The sequence below is a fragment of the Haliotis asinina genome, chromosome 3, assembly GCF_037392515.1.
Source record: "Haliotis asinina isolate JCU_RB_2024 chromosome 3, JCU_Hal_asi_v2, whole genome shotgun sequence".
In the NCBI taxonomy this organism is placed as follows: domain Eukaryota; kingdom Metazoa; phylum Mollusca; class Gastropoda; order Lepetellida; family Haliotidae; genus Haliotis; species Haliotis asinina.
In genome coordinates this window covers 81,438,563-81,461,053 of record NC_090282.1, presented here as the reverse complement: position 1 = coordinate 81,461,053, position 22,491 = coordinate 81,438,563, and the positions used below count along the sequence as shown (strand labels likewise).

The 22,491-nt window shown below is 40.4% G+C and overlaps 1 protein-coding gene across 3 annotated transcripts; it reads right to left on the bottom strand.

The window, feature by feature from the left end:
* Positions 1-307: 307 nt before the first annotated feature.
* Positions 308-20,121, bottom strand: LOC137278565 (threonine--tRNA ligase 1, cytoplasmic-like). Of its 3 annotated transcripts, none has more exons than XM_067811017.1 (20): positions 19,844-20,121; positions 18,658-18,708; positions 10,142-10,323; positions 9,686-9,801; positions 9,092-9,221; positions 8,411-8,528; positions 8,164-8,228; positions 7,610-7,688; positions 7,256-7,402; positions 6,966-7,064; positions 6,508-6,603; positions 6,269-6,339; positions 5,994-6,156; positions 5,526-5,663; positions 5,314-5,391; positions 3,983-4,083; positions 3,516-3,617; positions 3,038-3,110; positions 2,509-2,623; positions 308-2,208 (listed from the first exon to the last, which is right to left on the bottom strand). In XM_067811017.1, the coding sequence occupies exons 1-20, from the start codon at positions 19,898-19,900 to the stop codon at positions 2,060-2,062; spliced, it is 2,130 nt and encodes a 709-aa protein (XP_067667118.1). In that variant the 5' UTR covers positions 19,901-20,121; the 3' UTR covers positions 308-2,059. The 3 variants fall into 3 exon arrangements, with proteins under 3 accessions (XP_067667118.1, XP_067667117.1, XP_067667119.1); XM_067811016.1 differs by having other exon boundaries at positions 19,734-19,917; XM_067811018.1 differs by lacking the exon at positions 19,844-20,121 and adding an exon at positions 19,009-19,245.
* Between the last annotated feature and the right edge of the window lie 2,370 nt (positions 20,122-22,491).

The following is a 22,491-nucleotide window of genomic DNA, read 5'->3' as shown; positions in this document are numbered from 1 at the left end:
GATGTTTACTGATGACGCCAGGCAATATTGGTTTCCTGCGTCAAGTCATTACCATATTATGTTATCTTAATAATCTGTAATCAAACCAATCATACCAATCTGATTTTTGTTGTTGTTGTGTGTGTGTGTGTGTGTGTGTGTGTGTGTGTGTGTGTGTGTGTGTGTGTGTGTGTGTGTAAATAGAACATATCAATACTCAACAGAATGAGCATACTGACTTCGTCATTTAATGAGTGTTGTTGTCGTGTTGTTAGAAAACAAACAGCCCCATACCACCCAGTATATGGTAATAACAAGAAGATATACAGTACGTTGACGGTCTTTATTTGAGCATACCAGCTGCATGATGGTAAAGAAGTCACGATACACTACAATATTGCAAGAAACAGAAAAGGCCTCGACCCTCAGTTAGATGTACAGTTCTATCTAGTCTGTGGTGTGGAACCAACCCATGCTCACAGTGTCTACTGGGTGAGCAGTGTTCGTCTCACACCTACCCTTGTTAGTTCATGTTTGCTTGTCCCTCCTGTTCCCTATCACCAAGCTACCATGTACAAATACAACACGAGGCCAATAGTACAGGAACATGTTGTTGCGTTGATGAGTATGATGGTACAACATTTCCAGCAATATTTTAGGAATTTCACTGTTGAGAACACCATAAAAGAGCTTCACAGCATTCCATGTTGGAAAATGAACCATGTCTTCCATGTGACAAGCTGATAACCACTAGATTATACCACCTCCCTATCATTAAACTTAACAAAGAAATCATTTGATTGTTTGATCAGAATTTTGTCTGTAGTATATAACGACATCTGAATCATATGTCAGCTCAAAATGACCTGGGTGTGGAACACTGTGGATCGAGAATGTCTTGTCTTGTTCACAATATCGTCTAATGTACATTAGAAGCTAATCTAAGTTCCTCCTCTTGGTTACAAGATTCAGAACATCTGGCCAGGACCACTAGTTTTAAATCCAAAATATAACTTGTAGCAGCTGAATATAACGGGACAAACATTGATTCATATCAAGCCATTTGTGTCCATGTTGATTGCAACAAGTGTTCAATTCTCTTATGTACATCACAAGTATTCACACCAACAATCAAGTTGTCATGTAATAAACTGAAAGAGTGATGGTATGGTTATTCATGTCACATCCTGGCTGAATTACCAAAGATTGTTCCACTCCATTCTTCCATTTGGACAATCAGTTATGTGGACATGTGTGACGAATGGCACAAGAAAACTAGGTCCAAGAAAGTCTGGTCAGGTCTTGGAGTGAATGCTTCATCTCATGCTTGTGATACTTTTAAACCACATAATGGCAGAGATAACCAAAACTTGGCTTCTCATTTCAATCATAAAATATTGAACCCAGGCCATATGGCATTCAGCACAAGGCCTCAAATATTTGTGAAGGTGATTGGCTGAAAATATGCAATGACTATGGAACCAAGGCTACAAAATAATTATCAGGAATTTGACAACTTCAGTAATGACCCTGTTTACCAAGCTTATGTATTTGTGCAAGTTCACTGTTTCTGAACATTTATCATCTGTTTCTTACAGTTATCTGTGTTCTCAATGTCAACTAAATGTTTAGATATTAACATGATGAGATGGTCTATCCACAGAATGTTTTGCATTCCAGACAAATGTAGATTCTGATAGAAATGATGAACAAGTCATGAAAATAAATAAGATTATCAGGGAAATAATCACATCTATGTTTCTACAACTGGGGAATTAGGTTCTTGACTGACTGAGGAGAACAGAGTATTTCAAAACTATGTCTATGAAAGGAAACACTAACCATGGCCTACAGTAGTACTACTGGCTGAAGTCCCCATCACACACCCATTGCAGTCCCATTCATCATTCATGAAGGATGTTTTACTGAAATGTGACATGATATCCTTAAATAACACTGTAAATCTGCAAATAATTTAACCCAAGTGAAAGGAAATATCAGTGTTCATGTTCACTGGATGTGTTCAGAGTGTCACAGATCTGCATCCGGAACAGAGCAGCTTCTTCTGTTATTGGTGAGTCTAGAAAGCCTCCTCAGCATCGACAACTCGACTGGACTTGAAGTGGGAGAACCGTGAGATGACGTGGTCAATGCTGTGTTCACCGTGAACCTTGTTGTCTCTCGTACGCACATTCACAGTCTTGTTATCTTTCTCCTTTTCGCCAACAACTGTGGACATTAGCATCAATACTGACAAGATTCAGCTTAAACTAAACTGAACAGCAAAAGAAACACAACTCTAGATATTTGTCTATTTTTTTTAATAAAATAGACGACAAAAACATGAAAGCTTCCTTTCATGAAATATAGTTGTTTTTTTTTAAAAACGTGAGATTTTTCACTGTTCAGTAAATAAGAGGCGACCGTTTCTTATGTTATGGCAGCTGCTTCAAGTGAGTACGACTTTCTTATCTATTGGGAAGTTACATTGATTTGCTATGTACGATTCAGAACATGAGCAGTACTTACCGAAGATGAAGTTATATTGGCTCAGCTGGGCATTCCTCACTTTCTTGTTGAGAGTAGCACCAGTGTCTAGATCAGTCTCACACACAAACCCAGCCGAGTGAATTTGTCTCTTCACCTGGGGAAGACAGAATGAGTGAGATAAGTTTTACACTGCTTTTAGCAATATTCCAGCAATATCACAGCCAGGGACACCAGTAATGGGCTTTATACATTGTACCCATATGGGATTTGAACCCAGGTCTTCGGCATGACAAACAAACAATTTAACCACTATTTTATGGCTTTGAGTTAGTAAGAGGAGTGCACAGTGTGACCAAACATCCTTACAGTTCACACATGACAAAGAGTCAGCCATGACACCTGGTGCCATCTGATCTACACTGAACATGGAGGACACACATCCTGTCCCATATCTTCATCCTATTGTTGGTATTGACATGATAGAGACAGGAGGAGGCATGCGAGAAACTTGACATAGGAGTAATAGAACATTTAAATATAAATGCCAATTTTTTGAAAGGTGAGTTACCTCATTTGCGTATTCATCAAAGGCAGGTGCAACAGGTATGACACATGACTGTCGGGGTGAGATCCAGAAGGGCCTGAAATGCACAGATGTAGACAACAGATCAGGGCCTACATTTTTTAAGCTCTCTTAGCACTAAAATAGTCAAAAGTGCCATACATTAACAATAACTTATGAATACAATAACACTAACTTATGACTATCTTAGCGCTAAGAGAGCTTCAAAAATCTAGGCCCAAGTCTACCTCCTAGTATTTTCTTACTCAGTTCTAAAATGTCTCCTGGAACATTTACTGCTGCGGTTATGAACCAAGAGCACCAGGATTCCATTGAAACATTTGTACAAACAATCTGGGATAGTTGTAAAAAGTCTCAGGTACAATTTAATTATCAGCAAACCTTTGTAGAGATCTTATACATTAATAATAATTTTCCAAACAGGTTTTGTTAAATATAGATAATGTGGTGAAGAGCGTCTTACCATTTTCCCCCATAGTTTTCACACAAGATGGCAATCATCCTCTCCACAGACCCGAGGACAGCACGGTGGATGATGACAGGCCTGTCTTTCTCTCCCTGCTCACTGGAAACAGGACAAGTTAAGATAGTCACACACATGAAATACTGACATGACATAAAAAAGGTGCAAGAGTTCCATCCATATTCAATAAAGGCTCCTGACATGTATAACCATTCTTACTGGGAAGTCTGGACACCAAGCACATATAGGTACTTAAAGGCATGCAGAATTCAGGTAACAAGGGCAGGGAAAGCCCTATTATGAACTCTGTAATCTTGTCATATCAAGTTATTTCAGTAAAGATGAATTATACAGAGCCTAAAGGTCACACAATCAGATGGCTGGCGTCTTCCAGTTTACTTAGCCTGAGTTACTATGTAGGAACCCGTACATGGTGTGGAACAGTTGATGCATGCTATGCCACCTACTTGACGTATCCTAGGTTGAACCTGTTGGGCAGCTGGAAGTCTAGCTGGATGGTGGCACATTGGTGGGCTCTACGTAAGGCGTCCAGGATGGTGATGTCAATCTGAAACATGACAAGTCTTACGTATGGAATCGGGCATACCGTTATCAATGTATGTTGAAATATTTTCTATAAATAACATTAGGAAAAGACTTTTTCACTTTCACTTTTAAAAATAAATGAGCTGTTTCTTGTGCTGCAAATAAAACCCTATTGCACCAATGACCATAGCACTAAGACTTTGTAATCACTTTGTGAAACAAGGCACAACTTCAGTGATCGAACCAGATTTTGCCAGGGAAACAGATGACATCATAATGGTGAGCACAGCATTGCGCTTCAGTTTCTTTGTAGGAACATCCTGCTTGACCACTAAGGACAAGATGCGGCACAACTTCTGGATTCATATTGTGAGAGGATGCTGTGTTATTCTAGTTTCCTCAGCAGTCTGTAAATGGCTGTGTGTTGTAACAGAATGGCGGACAGCCTCGAGATTTTTCCAAGCAGTTACTGCTGAGTTAGCATACAATCAGTCTAAGTAAACTCAGTCTCAGTGTTATTCATTACATTCACACCACTGAGTCTAAGAAACCCTAGTAGGAGGTCTGTCAGGCAACCTTTGAGCGACCCATGACCATCCAATCAATAGCGAGACGGTTAAATAGATCTAACCAATCAGACAACGGCTACTACTTAGGGATCCCTGGGACTTCCAAAGTAGTCAGCACACTGACACAGATCTCTCCACAAAACAAAATCCCCATATAACACAGTTATTTCACCTGCAGTATATACGCTTTGGGATTTCTGTTGACATGGTTACCATTAGCTAATATTTCCGCAAGATGACATCCTTGCATATTGCCAAAAGCTCTATTTTCAACGACTGTTTACTCACCGCTGTCACGGTTGCAACGTGCACTGTGTACATCACACAGAAGCGATCGTACGGTGAATAGCATTCGGAATCGTTCGGGTATGAAACTTTTCGAGATAAAAAGTTCCAGAGGTATATGCGAATGACCACTTTTGCGATTTTGTAAGCTGTGTTCTGATTGGTCAATCTCCATGGTTACCTTACGTGATCTCCCATAAGGTTTTTTTAATACACTGTAGTGGAGTGTAACTGAGGCTAAGTTTACTTAGACTGGCATTCAATGACACTAACTCACAGCTACCAACTTCCTATCTTTACTGTATTCAGTCAAGGAATCTCTCCAGCACCTAAGTGCATCGGAGAGCCTATGTCCCACTAATCAAGCACACCTAAGGTAGCCTGTCTAGCCTACTCACCTTGGGCCCATAGAAGGCACCATCACCTGGGTTTAGTTCCCATTTGTCAGTGAACTTGTCCAAACTCTCAGATAGTTGCTGCAACAAAGTCAGTTTTTATTAAAAAACATGCCACTGAGATTCTGCTAATACTTTGTATTTTCACACAAGTCCCTACACATCGTTTCAACCAGAAATGTTCAATGTTTCCGAGGACAATAAGACAAGCTAACCTTCTCAGCATCATTCCAGACTTCGATCTCTCCAAGGAACTTCTCTGGTCTAGTGGACAGCTTCAGCTGGAAGCTGAACCCGAATATTCCGTACACATGCTTTAGAAAGTTCAGACAGCCCTCGATCTCCTCCTTGATCTGAAACCCACCCACACATCATCCGTCAGTGAGTTTGTGACAGTTGTCGCATGGCAGCAGGTGATGAAGAAGCTCCCTAAATAAGGTCCAAGTAAGGCCTTAAATACTGATCCATTGCTATTTACTACTGGTTCATAATGAATGATACACCTTTTCTCAATATATACTGACAGGAAAAGAAATGCTGTTTTCAACAAAAATGTAATCTCATAAAAATATGAGTTCATGTTTATGTCTTCTATCTAAATATTTATCAAAAAACCAGAGTTGTGTTGTTTCTTTTGCTGTTCAGTATACTTCAGTACACATGGTAATTGCCTCTCCACACACCTGGTCAAATCTGCAGAAGATATGGGCATCGTCCTGCTGAAACCGCCTCACTCTGGTCAGACCCGACAGTGCCCCAGACAACTCATTACGATGGAGGACACCAAAGTCTGCCATTCTGAGGGGGAGCTCTCGCCATGATCGATTCCGATGGTCGAACATCAAACTATACAGGAACAAATAAGTCAGCTTTACTTTGGATAAATTGTTAAAATATATGTGTCATATGGTCTACAAAGTTTAAATATCATACAGGAGTTATTTTATGAAGTACTCACCAATGACCAGGGCAGTTCATTGGCTTCAATGCAAAGGTCTCCTTTTCAACTTCAAATGAGAACATGTTTTCCTGAAAACAAAATTAAAAACATTAACACCCTTCCTCTTTTTTCTGTAATAGTAATTGTTGATTGCAGGTGAGATTTATCTTAACAACACTATTTCATTGTGTCAGTTAGGCTATATTAGTATTTTTCAATTTATAACTACGTTACCATGATAACAGGCAAGTACTTACAGCATAATGTTGCCAGTGACCTGACTGTTCCCACAACTTGCTGTTGTATATATTGGGTGACACCACTTCCTGGAAACCTCTCTTTAAGTACTCAGACTGAAACAAGAATCATAGACCATACATACATTGTCTATGTGAGGTGATGAGGATTTATGTGGAAAAGCAAGTACAGTGTGAATGACCACCCACCTCCCTAAAATTTATGTACAAAGTAAGAGACCGTCCATGTATGTCACACAGAAAATTTATAACATCCCATGTTTGTTAAAGGTCACATGCAATGAAAAACACAACTTTGCAGAATCTGATAACTTTCGATACAAACTTATCGAAACAAATCATAAAAAATGCCAATTCAACCTATAAAGTTGAAAAATAAAACGTGATAAAAAAAAGCCTTCAAACGATTGACTAACTTTCCCCCAGCACTGACTCTCAGTCTTCAGATACTCACTTACCTTGATAAACTCTACAAGTGTGTTATATATTAAAGCTCCTTTAGGTAAGAAGAAACAGCTGCCTGGGCTCAATTCATGGAAGAAGAATAACTCTTGTTCCTGAAAGACAAATCAGACATTCATCACCTAAAAAGGCCAGTATGGCTACTGCTACAGCTGACCAATAAATAATTTACAGCCAAGGCAGACATGGGATTTCAACCTCCAGCCATACAGAGACACAACCATAGATTGTGACACTAAAGTCACAGTTTCCCATAGGTATGTTGTAGGTACTGAGCTGTTCCCACCTTTCCAATCTTGCGGTGGTCCCTCTTGGCAGCCTCGGCCTGGAAGTGTTCCCACTCCTTCAGTTGTTTGTTGTCGGGGAACGAGATGCCGTAGATCCTCTGTAGAGACTCCGCATCTGCCTTCCCTTCCCAGTAGGTGGAGGAATTCTGGTCAAGATAAACATAACATCGTATGTGATGTGGGGAACAGGATGAAGTAGTAATATAAGATGCAGTTTTAAGGTCAACTAATGTAATCATGAACAGATGGTCTGGAAGATTGGTCCTGCAAATGGCCGACAGTGTGAGCCGTGACATGTCTCATCAGGTCACAATGACACATGCTAATCTGGCTCAGCAGCATTTAACTCTCACCTTGGTGACCTTCATGGCCTTGATCTTGCCAGTATGTCTTACATGTGGTCCCCGACATAAATCAATTAAAGGCCCGCATCTAAAAACAGACCAAAGTCAACTTGAAACACAAGTCATTGCAAGTTATATCGTAAACACACAGAAAGTACCTTAGGATCTTTAGGATTCACATGCTCGTCAAATAACTGGGAAAAAAGTCTGAGTTTCCAAAGTTTCAGTCTTGCCTAAAGCAGAGGCATATGTAACAGATGTGGTGTCTCCTCAAAGAAGGAACTATCCACAAATACACTACTGTTCATACTTTACTGCACAACAGTACCAGGTAGGTAGGTCTGTTAACCTACTAGCAAATGACAAGGCAGCTTGGGTTGATAACAACACTGATCCAGGGTAATGGGCAAGCCAATGTAACCTTGGTAATGATGTGAGCATGCATCGAGTGCATAAACGTACACACCCACATCATCATCATCATCATCATCATCATCATCATCATCATCATCATCGCCGTTACAAGTTGGTCTAATGAAGAAAGAGAAAAAAGCAATGCCTACTTATATACAGTGGTGGTGGGAGTGGTGACTCGTTCATTAAGAATCCTCTGCTTGAATTTGTTATACTGAAACAGAAAATACACCAACAATTAAATACAGTACAAACTTCAAGGAATGTTTGATATCAGAGATAGATGCCTCATTATCTGGGTGTAAAATAGGAGCTGTCTAAGCATCACTCTTAACATTTCCATCAGTTATCTCTAACAAACTACCTCACAAATACATCAAAATATAGAATTCTCACATCAAACATCTTCAGTAGATCTTCCTTTTTCACTTCTAGCCTCTCGAAGGGTTGCTTTTCCTTGACAACCTGTTTGACAACGCTTTCAATACAGGAGAAGTCATTGCTTGATACTTGTCTGAAGGGAAAGATCAATCAACAAATGATCACACAACTCTAATATCAGTGTATAGTTTTTAGTGAAGGGCGGATGTTGTATGAAAGGTTTAATGTGGCAATCAGTCACATTCCAGTTTTACAACAGGATTTTAGTCAAGTCTGGGGTAGGTACATCAGCGTATGGGCAGTAAGGATTGTCTAACAGCTGTATAGCAGCTGTAAGCCTGAGGTCTGTATATAGCAGACAGTCTGGACCAGACAGCCCAGAGACTGACATCAGCAAACAATCCATGAATTTTGGATACAATGACCTGCTACGACTTGTGGTCAGACAACTTGATCCTGTTAGTTTCTTCTTGCAATAATCATTGGTTCATGAAGACAGGTTTGAAACCAGATCTTCATGACGTCATCAGTAAATGAGGAGATAAGCAAAGAGTCATTGTACAATCAATACTAATTGGGGGGATAAATCAACCAAAGAAACCCCACAACGTCAGAGAGTCAATATTGTAATCATGTTTACACACACTAATATGACAGAGTTAACCCCTGTCAACAGACCAAACATGCTGGACCTACCTGTCCTGGAGATACATGTCATAGTAGAATCCATTCTCCACAGGTGGACCGTAACATAAATGGCCACCGTAGTGGCACTCCATGGCCTCTCCCAGGATGTGGGCACTGGAGTGCCAGAACACATACTGCCCTGAAGTGAGGAACAGCAGTTGTGAATGTACAAGACTGTGAGGTCTTCGAACTTGTAAAATGCCGTAAGTACACATTCACACGTCAGCACAGCTATAATCATACTAACTCCAAATAACTCAATATTTTCACCTTTCAAGTAACAAAAGCATACAGACAAACAAAATACATTCTAACCATCTGATTGGGTTATTTCACCAACCTAAATGCTTCAGGACCTAAATTTTCAAAGCCCTCTTAGCGCTAAGATATTCGTAAGTGCCATACATTAACATAGACTTACGACTACTTTAGGACTATGAGAGCTTCGACAACATAGGCCCTCATCAAAAACAGAGTGCCCTACGTGCTTGTTAGTATTAAGGTCAACAATACAATAAAACAACAAAACACATCAGTAGTCAGATGGGGGCATTACTTTATGGGCAAGTTCATTAGCATATCATTACAGATTTAATTGTTTACCATCTGAGTCATCAAACTTGAGCAGCTGCAGAGATGCATCCTGCTCCAGCGGCCGGTCTAGATCCCATAATTCCCCATTGACTTTAGCTATCACAGTGTTGTCTGCAAGACCCTGGCTGGAAAACACAGACATCAAATTGTCAAAAGAAAACCTCGTATGTATCATTTCACAAACTGAGTAGATGATTCAAGGTTCTTCAAAACTATTTCACCTCCCCTTTGTTATAATCACTAACCAAAATAACACAGCCAATAGCCCTAACTGTTTAGTGCTAAACAGGAACGTACACTACACTACACATGGTTCGGTCTGGTGACAGAAATCCCAAGGAATAAAACATGATTAAATGGTGGTTTATTTTCCTAACAAATCGAAAAAAACCAAGCAGGCTGATGTGGGTGACATTCCACGTTCCCTGTAAAAGTTGCATCACTGCTAAAGCATCATCCCATTACCTGATTCCTTTGGCAACATCATATGGGGAAGTTCTCCATGACTCTCCTTCAATAACTTTGCCATCAGGTAGAGTGATTTTGATTGGCTGGGAAGTTTGAGCTGCCACCCAATCATCATGCTCTTTCTTTAGTTTTGCCCACAGCTGCTCTCTGTGTGCAATGAACTCTGGTGGCGGGTCAAGCTGGAATAAATTGCAAGCATTCACTAACACAGAGGAATCAGGCAGGTTGTTTTTTTATATCCCACATAGGCAAGTACTCTTACATTCCATTATCCACGGAACAGTATACTTATAAAGGGAATACGGCATAAATAACTTTTGAATATTAATTCTTCGTACTTTATGCCACAGAAACATGAATATGTGTTACTATTACAGTGGTTCATTAATTTGCTGGTCAGCATACTTTTCATCAATACACATACAGAAAAAATAATCTTATCAGTACATTGATACATTGTGATACTTGTTAATGAAGATTGTGATGATATTAGGACATCATATAAATAGGCTTAACACATAGTACCAGTGTTCTCAACACCCTAACTACCTCACAACCCCCAAACTCAGAGACAAGTACAAATATTTCCACAACAATGCTGTGTAGCACTGTGCTAGCAACGTGTTCCCGAAACATACCGGTATACACATGTATACAACACAGGGATAACTATACCATCTCCAGTCTTGATACTTATTGCAAAAACTAGCAAAACCATAATCAAGTTTCAATTTCACATTATCTCTCCTCCAACATATTCTATGAATGTACTTCGAACCATATTATTATTCTTAGTCATGTATAAAAAATTGTAAGAAGTTAGAAAAATAGAAAACAAAATTCTTTTAACAATAGTAGTTAGTAATGGGGGGTTCTACCGCAGAAGCAGCTTATGGGTTTATTCAGGTTTAATTCCAGTCCCAACACCAATTAAAATCTATCAGGCGTGTGGGTCCAGCCATCCTCCTACGACCACGGCTACCTCGACCAATTCAGAAACAAAAAGCAGCACTGCCTGGGATTCGACAACTAGAACTCTGGATCAGAAGTTTGTCATGTTCCCTTAACACTAGCTGTCCTGCTCTCTTAGTGGGTGGATATTCAAGCTATACACAACTCCTTCGTTTTTTTCATGCTTATGTAACCAATTCAAAATTAGCCAAATGCAGCTGCTACACAGGTTTTCAGTGTCTATCAACATTTTCATCGAGATCAGCATGGTCTAGATTACCTATGAGCAACATGTTTGTATTTTATTTTCCTTTATTGGAGCTGAGTGAGTGAGTGAGTTTAGTTTTACGTCGCACTTAGCAATATTCCAGCTATATGGCGACGGTCTGTAAATAATCGAGTCTGAACCAGACAATCCAGTGATCAACAACATGAGCATCGATCTGCGCAATGGGGAACCGATGACATGTGTCAACCAAGTCAGCTAGTCTGACCACCCGATCCCGTTAGTCGCCTTTTACGACAAGCCTAGTCACCTTTTATGGCAAGCATGGGTTGCTGAAGGCCTATTCTACCCCGGGACCTTCACGGGTCTTATTGGAGCTGAAAACACACCCTTGCGAGGCGAGCCATCCCATAATACTCACTACAGACTGGTTCCCCTGAACCGATCAGTGACTTTCCTTGCACTACTAACAGTGCTACTTGACAGTGCTGAGCTCAGGAGGATGAAGCAATCTCAGGACTGACCCGTTAAACCGAGCACTTGGCTATCAGGTCCACTGTGACTCAGTCAAAAGAAGGCTGGGATACAATGAAGGTACAGAGCTGCACAACTCTGCTCCAAGGTTTGAAGCCCGCCGTTCAAAAACAGCCCACGCAGCTCTCAGGGAGTGAGCAACTGACCACAACCTCACAGGGGAAATACCAGCGCACCACCACCATCAGACCAAAGACCAGGCTCGTCAAACATACATTTCTCCCTCTGTGGGTTGTGGCCATAGGGGACTTCTGCTATTTTTTTTTATCTGATTTGTTATTATTTGAGGATTTTTTTTACTTTTAATTTTTAATGGTGAGCTACAACAACGACATCATCATTGCGACCACCAATCTGAATTTGGAGATAACTCATCGTGAGTCATGTCACACCACCCATTCATACAAGTGAAACAGGTATAGCAAAACAACACTTATCCCCGAAGACTAGCATTCCACCCACATCACCATGCCTATCATCACACAAACACCAAGAGCACCTTGATAATAAGCCCTCGTGGTGGGGGCATCACCATCGTGTTGTGCCTCACTTAGTTAAAAATTCATTAACAGCGACGTACAGCAGACTGGCTGCAACGATGACGACCACCCACCCACATGTTTTGTCTGAGCCACGTGACTGTTTTTGACAAGAAGCCCAGCAACCAGGACACGATGTTGCCTAAGATGAAGCTTTGGCAGCTTTGCACCCAGTCTCACAAAGGCTTCTCTGACATCCCGGTCACTGATTTCGCACATGTGGCCAATCTGGGATAGAAGCACTTCTCGGTTTGAGGAAGCTGCTTCCAACCGGGTAGGTCTCTCGTCTCCTAGTTACCCAATCATCCCTCAATGCGAAGTCTCAGGTAGTTGTCACTGTAGTCTTCCACCTGTCCAAGGCATTAGAACCTACCATCAGTAAGTTCCTGGCAACCAAGTGTCCATCGGAAATCGACGCTATCATCTAGGACCTCGGCCTTGCCTATGTGATCCTCGGCCAGTACCTGACAACGAAGTATGTGCTGTGGCTGGACATACGATCAACGGACGATGATCACCATTCAAATCAAACGAAGGCTCAAACCGCCGGTAACTTACATTTATATTTGTATGTGATCATGAATGCACATCTTAATGTACAATATGAACAATTCATGCAAGCCATCTATTGATATCAAGCTACCCCCGGATCTGCATTGCGTGCAATCGTGTGTGGTCAAACAGGATGCAGCTTTCATATTGGACCTGCTGGAAAGGTGCTACAAGGATGCATTTGATCACATCACTGCAGGTGAACAAGACGTACGTGTGGGTGATAACAGACCAGGACATACACAGGGTGGATCACGCAACAAGTCTGCAGGACTGGTTGACCACTTATCACAATGAAGTGATAGTGGAGTCGATGCTGTTTGTCCTAGGTGACTGCAGAGCCAACAAGGACATGGTAAAAAAATGTGACAAGCTGTCGTACCTGGCCTTCTTGAACTGGCACATGAAACACAGCATTTGGGTGCAAGGCAAAAATTTAACCTGGTGCTTAAACCCCTGAGGAAGCAGACACAGTGGGGTGTGTGGGGGGTGGTGGTGGTGGTGGGGGGGGCCCTCTTTCAAAGAAAGGATATGGATTCATTGAAGGAATGCTCAAAAGAAAACAATGTGATTGCAAGCAAACAAGAAGGCAACTGCATGAAAAAACAGCTCATCGAAACGAAACACGCCAAATTCCTTTTGACTTATTAACCAGACATCAAGTTTTCTCTCTAGAGTCTGTTTATCTTGATCAAAATGATTTCTTTTTAAATTTAATGCAATGAGTAGATTATGTACTTGTATGTGTACATATCAAAGATTTGTCTACTGCTCCTGACCTCATACTCCAGGAAAGCATACTGTTTCAAGCACCTATTGACAGCGCATGCATTATGACCACAGCGCAGCAGAACTGTTGAAACCACCTTTTCCCCCAGCGTTGGGAGAAAATTAGTGTATCATTTCCTCGCATTTTTTTCAACTTTATAGGCTGAATTGGATTTTTTTATGATTCATTTCAGGAAGTGCATACCGAAAAGTATCAGAATCTGCAAAGTTCTAATTAAATATACAGTAATATTCGTTTATAACGAACTCAAAGGGACTGTTGTTTTCAGTTCGTTGTAAGCGAAGTTCGTTCTAAGCGATTCGGGAATGTTCGTGAATATTCGGAAATTACCAAGAATCGTCACCACGCCACTGATTTCAGACAAGATCATGTTCACACGGAAAATAAAATAAGACAAAACCAACGAACATATAATTGTCATGGATCATTCATTTCATCATCGATGATGTATTTTATTATGCATCTGTAACAAAATTGGTAATTTTAGTTTGAACACGAGCAGACATTTGAATAGATTCCAGAGCTTGCATACAATCATTAATATTATCAAAGACGGACAACGGCACATTTGGTCTTGACAAGAAAAAGTCTCTTACATGTTTTAAACATGTTGCTGCCTCTGCTGTCGTCTTCACTTCCATTTCTGCCACTGTCTCACTGTCATCTTCATCACTATCAACTGTTTCATTGTCTTTCTTCACGGCCGTAACTATATCTTCATCTGTAAGTCGCCCATTCAGTGAACAAATCAGAGGTCATCCATGCTTTGCCGTTTGATCTGTAGTCCACTGGTAAACTTCAAACATTCTTTAAACACCGTGGCTTTTCTGACTTCCCTATGACTAACAGTTTCAGTTTTTCTGTACCACTCATGTTTGCTGCAGTTAGAACAGTAATGCGTTCTTTAGATTTCTTTCCTCAGTGGCATTTGTCCCCTTTCAAGTGAAGCGTTCTCTGTGGTACAAGCTTATAAAAAAGTCCCGTTTCATCAGCGTTGAATATGTTTTCTGGCGAGTAGTTCTTCAGCAGCACTGGAAGCTGTGACGTCAGCCAATCATCATCTTCAAAATTGGAAACGTAAAGCTCTAGATCTCGACACAAAATACCAGATCATCCAAGCTGTAGATGCAGGCGGAAAATCTAAGACTGACATTGCAGCAGAATTTAAAATTCCCAAGTCCACATTAAGCACCATACTTAAAGACAAGGAGGCAATCATCTCAAAGTTGCAGTCAGCAGAATATGGAAGCAGTCGGAAGAGAATTCGAGTTTCCAATTTTGAAGATGTTGAGAAAGCTCTGTTTGAATGGTTTAAGTCTGTGCGGAGTGAGAATATTCCACTAAGCGGCCCGATACTTCTTGCGAAAGCTGACGAGTTTAGTGTCAAACTTGGACATACAGATTTCAAGGCCAATCAGTCGTGGTTAGAGAGATTTAAGAAGCGACGAGGGATATGTTCAGCCATGACACACGGAGAAAGCTACCGTAACTACCGTATACACCGAACACTGATAGTACGAATTATCTGTTACAACGAACAAATTGACGGGTCCCTCTGTGCTATTTCACGAGTTAATTGATGTGTTTACAACGAACAGCTGATCCGAATCCACTCGCGTGTCATCTCACGTGTCACCAATTAGCTTGTGAAAACAAACAGTTTCCGTGACAAGCCTTCCATGCTGACTTGAGAGAATGACTTCCCAGATCACTATTTATGCCTTGACAATGTCAACAAGATTAACAAGATTAAATATATGATAAAAGTTCACAGGTAAGTTTATTTTAGTATCCCCTTGACCCCATGTGAGGAAGCCATTCATTGACCATGCTTTGAACAACATCATCTGCGACCTGTTTCATAGATATGGCCATCATCACAACGACGGAGAAGCCGATTAAACAAGAGTCATCAAAAGATGAAATATCCCAACGGCCCCCACATATTTGAAAGGACAAATCATGTGACAGTTACTTATTTTGTTTTAGACCAAGTCTGAATTGTTTCCATGGAATTCATGAAAAATATAAATGCCATATATCTGTAATCAAAAAAAGTCACCATTTCAAGATCTGTCTCGTATATCTGCCACGATCTTTTGAAAGATATGAAATGGTTTTCGAGCTGTGCTCCGGAAACGAAGTCAGCAACATGTTCATGGAACTGAGAAAATAATACATCAGAAAAACCTGTAAATAGCAAAAGGCACCACTTTGGGGTCTGCCACACACATCTATCAAGTAACACTGACAGATATTAAGAAGTTTTTGAGTTCTGCTCCAGAAACAGAACACACCTCCCACTTTTCAGACTAAGTCCGAAACATTTCCATGGAAACCTGCAAAATAATAAATCACAAAAACCTGTAAATACCAAAAGGCACCACTATAGGTTCAGATTGATATATCTACCAAGTCTTGTAGAAAAACATTGCACGGTTTTTGAGTTCTGCTCTGGAAACAAAGCCCATCCCTCCATTTTGAGACAAAGTCTGAAACGTTTCCATGGAAACCGAGAAAATAATAAATCACAGAACCCTGCACATAGCAAAAGGCACCACTTCAGTTTCTGATTGATATATCTACCAAGTTTTGCAAAAAAATATTGAACGGTTTTTGAGTTCTGCTCCAGAAACGAAGCCCATCCCTCCGTTTGGAGACTAAGTCCAAAATGTTTCCACGGAAACCGAGAAAATAATAAATCACAAAAACCTGTACATAGCAAAAGGCACCACTTCAGCTTCTTCCTGATATATCTACCAAGTTTTGCAGAAAAATATTGCACGGTTTTTGAGTTCTGCTCTGGAAACAAAACATACCTCTCACTTTTCAGTCCAAAACGTTTCCATGGAAAACGAGAAAATAATAAATCACAAAAACCTGTACATAGCAAAAGGCACCACTTTAGGTTCTGATTGATATATCTACCAAGTTTTGCAGAAAAATATTGAATGGTTTTTGAGTTCTGCTCCGGAAACGAAGCCCACCCCACCATAAGACTAACACCAAAATGTTCCATAGAAAAACAAAAAAAATGTCAAAAATCTGTAAATAGCAAAAGGCACAACCATAGGCTGGTTACTATATCTATCAAGTTTGGTCTAAAAATATTGAATGGTTTCTGAGTTATGCTCCAGAAACAAAATGATTACGGACGGAGGGACAGGCGAGGCGTCGACTATATCCCCCTGCATTACATGCCAGGGGGATAAAAATGTGCATTTACCCCGAATGCCATAGCAGTGGCGTCCATCGCTATCGTGAACGTATTACTGAACAAATTCAAACCAGTAGAAACAGCACCAGTAGCATCGGCACCAGCGGTAGTATCGACAGCACTGCCTGCAGCTCAATTAGAAGTGCACCTTATGTTATTGAAGCACGATGTCCAGATGAGCCAAGGCATGGCCGGAGATCATCAAAGCCAAGCCAACATCGTCAACTTGATATTTACGCTGCCCTATGTCAGTAGATTGAAATTCGCCAACCTGTACAAGAGTTTAGGTGTTGAGGCACCTAACGGTTACAACGTCTGATGGATACATTGATCAATTACAGCTTCGAAACCCTGTAATGTCCTGTACTCCCTCATTCACTTCGAGAAATTCATCGCAGACCCACTCAATCAAGTTGTTCACGAATATTACGGCTACATTTGAAAGAAAAGTATAAACCCAGGCCAAACCCTGTTGCTAAGCTCAGTCGCCATCTTTGTTGCTACGACGCCATCTTTGTTGCTACACCTTTCAGTGTCAAAACTGGTGAGCAACGGCCATGGGAAGGACGCTGTCACTCCATTGCCATCTTTGTTTCACCTAGCAATGTCTTCCAGTGTCTATTTGCCTTGCAAAAGCTTCTGCTGATACCCTGTCTCAAACTTGTTTCTCTAGATTCCCAGTCCTGCGCTCTTCCATCATAGTGTTCACACCCATGGGACTGCTCATCTTTCAGTGCTCTGAACTCTGTGTCTAGGCTGGGGATGTTTATTTTTTAGATCAAGTCTTGTAGGAACACAGATCAATTCACTAGGCCTTTCATCACTCTGCACTTAATTTTCTATAACAAACAACTAAAAAATCAGTACTTTTTTAAATAGTTGTGATCATTCTGGTTGAGCCAAGGGCCACTGGCTATTCATAGTAGCATGCTGTGCATAGCTCTATTCATAACACCTTGCCTTTGTTATACACCAGCAGACAGAATACTTCAGACACACACAGCTGAACAGATCACTCTGACTTGCACATCCAAGGATGGCTTGAGATAATAAACATGATAAACCCTCCCTAGTTTACTTGGTAGTGGGACCCTAAATAAACCCCTTAGGTACCTATAATAGAATCCCCACTATCATACTACTACAATACATGCCTATCAAGATAAACTGACCTTGGTATGTTTTGGTACAACAAATTTACACAATGTTTACAGTTTTTGTTACAGTTTTATCTCCACAAAAGCAATATAAATCATGATACACTGAAGTCAATTTTCATACATGGATAAGTCAACAAGTGAGCAGTGCACTTAAAGGGCACATATTTTCATTGATCAGAAGTGCATGGAGGACTGCACTAAAGTTACCACTTTGAGGTTAGACGAGACTAATAAGCCAATTAGCACTATAAAATATAGTAATTTTTTTAGTGGTATTAAATTCTATTTTTGAAGGTCTATACATTAAATTCTACCTTTTAGCCAATCAATTCTGTGAGTGCAAGTAATCAAACATTCATCACTTTACTTCCTCAGTCATTGTTTCCTGAATTGTACACCCTCCATTTAAGAGTGATCTCACACTGTACTCACCCTAAGAGTGGTCTCACACAGTGCTCACCCTAAGAGTGGTCACAGACAGTACTCACTCTCAGAGTTGTCAAACACAATATACACCCTAAAAGTGGTCACATACAGTACTCACCCGAGCAGGGTGGGTTCCGCCCCCTCCAGCCGTGCCCTTCTTCTTTGATTTCTGAAGAGAGTTCAAGATTCTGTTAGGAATAGAAACTAAAGCAATTATATCTGTATCTATTATCAAGTAGCAAGGAACCCGTTGAAATAACTGAAATCTTTCACAATGAAAAATATCCTTAATCATGTCAATGAACAAAAACAAAACCATAAAACGAAAAATAATTGAAAAATGTCACCATAAAAAAAAAAAGAAAAATGATACCCATTTGCCTAAACAGACTTCTTCTGCCAGCTGAGACACGACTGTGTGTGTACGTACCACCACATTTCCAGAAAGTCATTTCACTGTACAACTTACCATGCTACTGTCGTCTTCCATGGCTAGTATTACTGAGCACAGACAATATTATATTGATTAAGATATAACTGAACAATCCACTGCTGATCTGTTGCTACTATAGCTCCACAACACTGTCTGGCTTGTTTAAATAACGAGAAACTTTTCTTCCTTCCCAGAAACTGGCTGATGAAATATAAGTGTAAGGTGTTCACTAAACACAGGTTGTACTATCACACCCACAACTAGTTCAAGCATAACAGACATGTACTCAAGAACTATAGATGTGGCAGGTGCTAAACCAAATAAATGCCGTGGAAAGAAATTAATACCATTGTTCTAACACAACTTCATTCATGTGAAACTACTGAGTGTAGTTAAGCAATTTAAAATGAGACATGTAAATAATGTTGCCCGACGTATAATCGTGCGCAAAGTGCTCATGAATAAAGGTTTGAAAATGTTATCTGCAAAATATTCTCAGTTCCTCTTTTTCAGGGGCTTCACAATTTGTGTCTACACCGCCCGGTGGCTGATGCAATGTCTTAACAATCAATGCGGGCGTGACGAAACACACACGCGATGGCACGACAGCTTGTCACAGATCATATTAGTCTGTCTATGCACATCGAGCAGGATCTTTAAGTTACCCACACTATCTATGATGGAGCAAGCGTATTTACAGTATTTACGGGTATCTAATATATTTCATCAGGAGCACACAAGTTGACACAACATAAACACACCATTCCCATGGCCCTGACATAGTTGAGTCCTATCTTCTTTCCTAAGTGGAATAAATTTATCGTGGAAATCATGATTTGCAGAACGTGATATATAATCAAAATCGTCGTGCCTGCTTCTTTTCAGATATGTCCATCTTCTGAACCCCTTCCGCCACGTTGTCCGCCATGCTTCTCTCTCGATTGTACTTCAATTATTATCTAGTTCCGGTTCCCACCAACGGTAAGCTCATTCGTAATGATCAATGAAGTCGTTAAACATCTCTTTCTATCTGAGATTTCGTTAGCTAATGACGATATGTCAAGGCCGATGTGTTCTTTTTCAGTGACCTGTGCAGCTTCGACCGTGCTGGCGTGGAATATGTACACTATCAATGTCAACACAGTCTATGTCATGATACCTTGGACATCGATCCTTTCAAATGGGATGTGATGACATGCAGTCAACCAACAGTTACCAAGACTCACGCTTGTGTGCCCTAAGCAAAGCAAGTAGGGTAGTAGCAGACTCTTTTCTTCTTTCATTAAATTGATTGTCATGTGTCCAGGTCCCCCTAAGTAATGGGAGGAATTACTGCAAATTTGAAGGAATTGCATCTCAAATGTAAACAAACGCAGCCCACTCTCGAAACAATTGCAGCGGTAGTTTGATGTTCCTAGAGCTGACTAAAATCCGATTGAGTGAATGATGTTTTTGACCAGAGTCTGCAATATGAAGACTTTACTAAAATATTATGACGGCATGTAAGTACATATAATCAAATTTTGCGATGGCTTACCAGTGATTGGTAGTGTGAATATTTAAATGCGTAGCCTTATTACTAACGGTTCGTAAGGCAAGTATTTATTAGATTTCTGAACATATTCTACCTTTTAATACGCGAAGCGGTGGTATATACTGTGGTAAACATCAAGATTTGAAATACATGATGAAAGCTGACTACCTCTTGGATCAGAAAACATCCAAACCATGACAAACCACGACCAATAAAAAAGAAACGTGCCAAGGAAGAGACATTTGGACAGACAACATTACCATAACAAGGTGCCATTCCATCTCCATTGTTAATACTGAAAAGTAGACGACACATTCGTCACCATAGCGTCTCTCCCTGCCCCAGAGATAAGTAATGTGGTGATATCATAGGATTGTGACGTCGTGGTAAGATATAACGTTTATACTACGTGTTGATATATTTCAAATCATAAGACACTTGGGTGATATTTCTTTCTGTCTATTGTAACAGGAATGGTAAATGAGATGTGAGGATATGTGGGTTTGAAATATCCCTGAGAATTACTGGTATTACATGTATTAGGTTTGTTGGTTTGTTCTTTGCCGCTGCATTCTGCAATAGTTTAGCTATATGGCGGCGGTCTGTGAATGATCGAGTCTGGACCAGACAATCCAGTGATAAATACCATGCGCACCGATCTACACTATTGGCATACGATGATATGTGTCAGCCAAGTCAACGAGCCTGACCACGCGATCGCGTTAGTCGTCTCTGACGACAAGCATGGGTTACTGAAGATGAATCCTGACCGGATCTTCGCGGGTTATTTTTTAAATCTGTATTAGATCAAGTGGATCAGGTTGGGTATTCTGGGGTATTTTAGACTGATAGCCAGGGGGATTTCCCTCACTCTAATGACAACTGTAGTAACTCGACTGATTACAAGCTGCCGTGATACCTGTGCAACGTGGCTGACCCAAGCGTAAAGCAAATGCAAAAAGAATGAATAAGTGTCGACGATATACATTGTATGAAAGGAAGACTTGAAATTACACTTAGTATATGATTTCCATTGTTTTCGTGAAAACTAAAATGCACATACCGAAACATAAGTCTCATTAACCTATTCAGACAATGACCTACTTTTCAGATGATCCGAATTTTCTCGTGTGAAAGTGTAAATTGACACCACAAACAACTCTGGTTAAACTGAATTCCAATTCCTTGTTTCGTAAGAAAATTGTATTTACAAATGAATTTCAATTTTAAACTTTAATATTGCACCGTCATTCTCTACTTTATGTCGAGGTTGACCTTAACTATGGAATCACAGATTGCCCCTGTCTGATGAGGTCGTAAAACGATATACAATGCATTTGGCTCACTGGTTAAACTTGTTATGTGTTGTTTTGCGCTTATTGAGCGTAGTTCTGTGACGAACAATGAGGTTGATGTAATATCAGTTCCGTCAGAGACCGCTAAACTTTTCTAGCGGCAGAGCCTCGTTTTGATATTTCCACGATTTCCAGGTTTCTGTTTATCAGGGCTCGCTGTACGACATAGCACGCTATACGACGTATTTACTAGGATTAGAAGGAGCTTAGTGTTGCAATATACAACTGCGTAGACTTATCAAATCACACTGATTAATATTTATGCATCCAGTTAAATGACATAGTCTAAAAATACTGGACTGGTTATCGCATTAAGCTGCGCAATAGGACAGAACCAAGTAAACAGGAAACGAGACTGTTCTGTAATCAATGTTTTGACATGCGCACACACACTCACAACTCGTCATGCGCGCCTATGCATGTATGTTTGCAATCAAGCAGACTTCAGTCTACATCCTTGACCTACAGTATCTGCATCGTCATGCCAATATGTTACTGTCCATACCGTAGAGCCCCTCATTGTTTCATCAGTAGTACTATAGTACTGCTCTTTTTCAGAGATCTATTATATGGTCTCTGATGACACTACGTTAAACTTTAGTGGCCTGAATCACGTCATCAATGAAAGAT